Raw genomic sequence first — 2,500 nt, 5'->3', positions numbered from 1 at the left:
CCCATCCCTGCCAACAGCCCCCCACTTTTTTGGGGGAAGGTACTTTTGACCGGGCCGCGACTGGCCTGGTCCTCTCAGACGTTGTGTCTCCATTACAGTGATGGCCCTGTGTAGGGAGGGAAAGTGAAAACCAGCGCCCCAAGCGGTTGCGTTCCTATCAAAGAGCAGCTCCAATGTTAAGTCCCATAGACCGACTTTTCAAATAAATACTACGCAGCTATACCAGCGATCTTATCCACCAAAAATATTTTTCAGTCTTCATACTGTAATAATCTACCAACTGTGAAAATATCAGACCCTATTTCGCCTTAATAAAAAAAAACGTAATGTACCTTCCCCCAAAAAAGTCCCAGAGCCAGGGTAAAGGAGACACGCCTACTGTAGCTGCCTGGCTACTCTAGCTGTTGCAGCAACTTGAGCACCGATTGCTTCTGTTTTTTTTTTTTTTTTGCTTTTTTTTTTCATCATACCGATGATACTCAGAGACTTTGAGAATCAGACATCTATCTAAAAACAATAGTTTTCCTTTAAGGCATCAGTGGTGGGAGACCTAACACACATGCATAGGCCTACTACACAGCTATGTACCAGCTAGCTACCATTACACTCAACACCAACGCATCTGTATCTAAAAGCTGGGTTTGAGGCAGATGCACAACTGTTTGGGTGGGCAAGACACTATGCTTAGGTGGGCTTTTAGCCAGCCTAGAGCTGGCCCAGGTGTAGAATGCCGCCGCCCCTCATAAAGCTGTTTTAGCCTGATTCTCTCCTTATCTTCTAATCACATGTTGTGTTTTGTCAATCACTTTAGGATGAAAACATGATCAGCTTCATCAAAGGAGGCATCAAAGTCAGAAACAGCTACCAGATATACAAGTAAGTCTTACAGGGTCGTTATGTTGTTCTCCTACAATGGTGATGCAAGGTGTGTTTGTGTGTGTGGGATGTTTTGTGTCCTGGGAGGTGATGCCATCTGTATCCTCACTTTGTTTGTCCTTTTTTGCACAGTGTGAGCAAACATACATCTATGGGCCTTACCACTGTGCATAAACTGATATTTTAATCTTTGTGTGTGTGTGTGCGTGCGCGTGTGTGTGCCTGTGTGCTGTAGGGAGCTTCACACAGTCCTCCAGTCCTCTGGTTTCGCCCAAGGGGACAACCACGGACATTTTGAAGGAGGGGTCAAGCTTGGAGTGGGAGCCTTCAACCTGGTGAGCACCTACACGCCCACTTTGTGTTTCTGATGTGATATTCTGTATGTGCATCTGTATGTGTAGGGATGTTGTGTTGTGTGAGATTATGCTATTATTATGTGCTGATAGTGTGTGGTTATAATGTATTTAAGCAATAGGCCCAGAGAGGCCGTAGCTTCCACTGATTCGAGAACAGCTAAGGGGAGTTGTTAGCATAACATGCAGCGTTCTAAAGCTGTTCTAAAGTCAGTGGAACGGATGGACTCGAGTGACTTATTACTTTTCTGAAACGGTAACAACATACCTGACAAGAGTATATCAAATAAATGCAACGAGAAATGTGATGAATTATTCATGCATAATAATCTGCCAATGTGCCAAAAAATCGATTTCCTCTATCGGTTGCCAAGCAGATGCTTGATATGGAAATGCGGTCAACCGTCAACGTGAAGGGTTGTGCTGGGTTTTACCAGAGCGGTAGATCAGAGAACAGAGTGGCGACACTCCCATAAACCTCCATGGGAAAAAATGGCAGCGCTTTTTCCTGGCTACTTCTGCGTTATGGGAGTTTTGGAACTATTAACAGCCAATCTCTTAGTCAGTAGTCTATAAGTTAATTGATTTACACCCTCCAGCGTCCAGAAGTACATCCCAACCTCCTGCGATTCAGCCATTCAGCGCAGGTTTTTTGGAACTTTTGATCGTGTGGCGGCGACATCAAAGAGTGCCGCATCAGTAATTTTGTGCTGTATACGTATTGGAATTAAAATTAGAATACCTTTGTCATGGCACATAACAGCGAAATTCAATGCACTTCCCCTGGTGGTATGACAAGACAACATAGTAAAACATGAATTAAGACCTAATACTATGAATTAAGAGCTAGTACTATGACTTAAGACATAATAATAATTGAATGTGGTGTTTGTAGTGATGTGGCGTGTACAGTGATTCTCATACCTGTAGTGCTTATGTAGCAGGGGTAGAACTTAACATTTTAAAATTGTATCAGCCAATAGCAGATTTCTGGTCAAATTAACCAGCCACTCAATGTTAAAATATGACTTTGTGTCTGAAATCTACCAGCCACTCTCACATTTTACCAGCATTTGGCCGGTGGCTGGTGCTAATTTCCATCCCTGTTATGTAGTGATAATGTAGTCATACTATACTGTATATGGTTAGCTGTGTAGGTAGGTTCTCATCCTCTCCGCCCCTTATGGAGTGATAGTCATATGGTTAGCGGTGTAGGTTCTCATCCTCTCTGCCCTCTGCCTTCAGATGCTGTCCCTGCTGCCCACCAGGAC

The 2,500-nt window shown here is 43.7% G+C and overlaps 1 protein-coding gene across 3 annotated transcripts in view; it reads left to right on the top strand.

Moving 5' to 3' along the window:
- The window catches only part of ttc39a (tetratricopeptide repeat domain 39A), a 33,764-nt gene that overhangs the window by 20,330 nt on the left and 10,934 nt on the right, over positions 1-2,500 (top strand). For all 3 annotated transcript variants that reach the window (XM_062555671.1, XM_062555670.1, XM_062555672.1), the window contains 3 exons: positions 812-876; positions 1,112-1,211; positions 2,475-2,500. The exon at positions 2,475-2,500 is cut by the window's right edge and continues 40 nt beyond it. In XM_062555671.1, coding sequence (XP_062411655.1) covers positions 812-876; positions 1,112-1,211; positions 2,475-2,500 — 191 coding nt within the window. The remainder of the gene's footprint in view (positions 1-811; positions 877-1,111; positions 1,212-2,474) is intronic.

This window comes from Sardina pilchardus, chromosome 15, assembly GCF_963854185.1.
Source record: "Sardina pilchardus chromosome 15, fSarPil1.1, whole genome shotgun sequence".
In the NCBI taxonomy this organism is placed as follows: domain Eukaryota; kingdom Metazoa; phylum Chordata; class Actinopteri; order Clupeiformes; family Clupeidae; genus Sardina; species Sardina pilchardus.
This window is presented reverse-complemented; position numbering and strand designations above follow the sequence as displayed.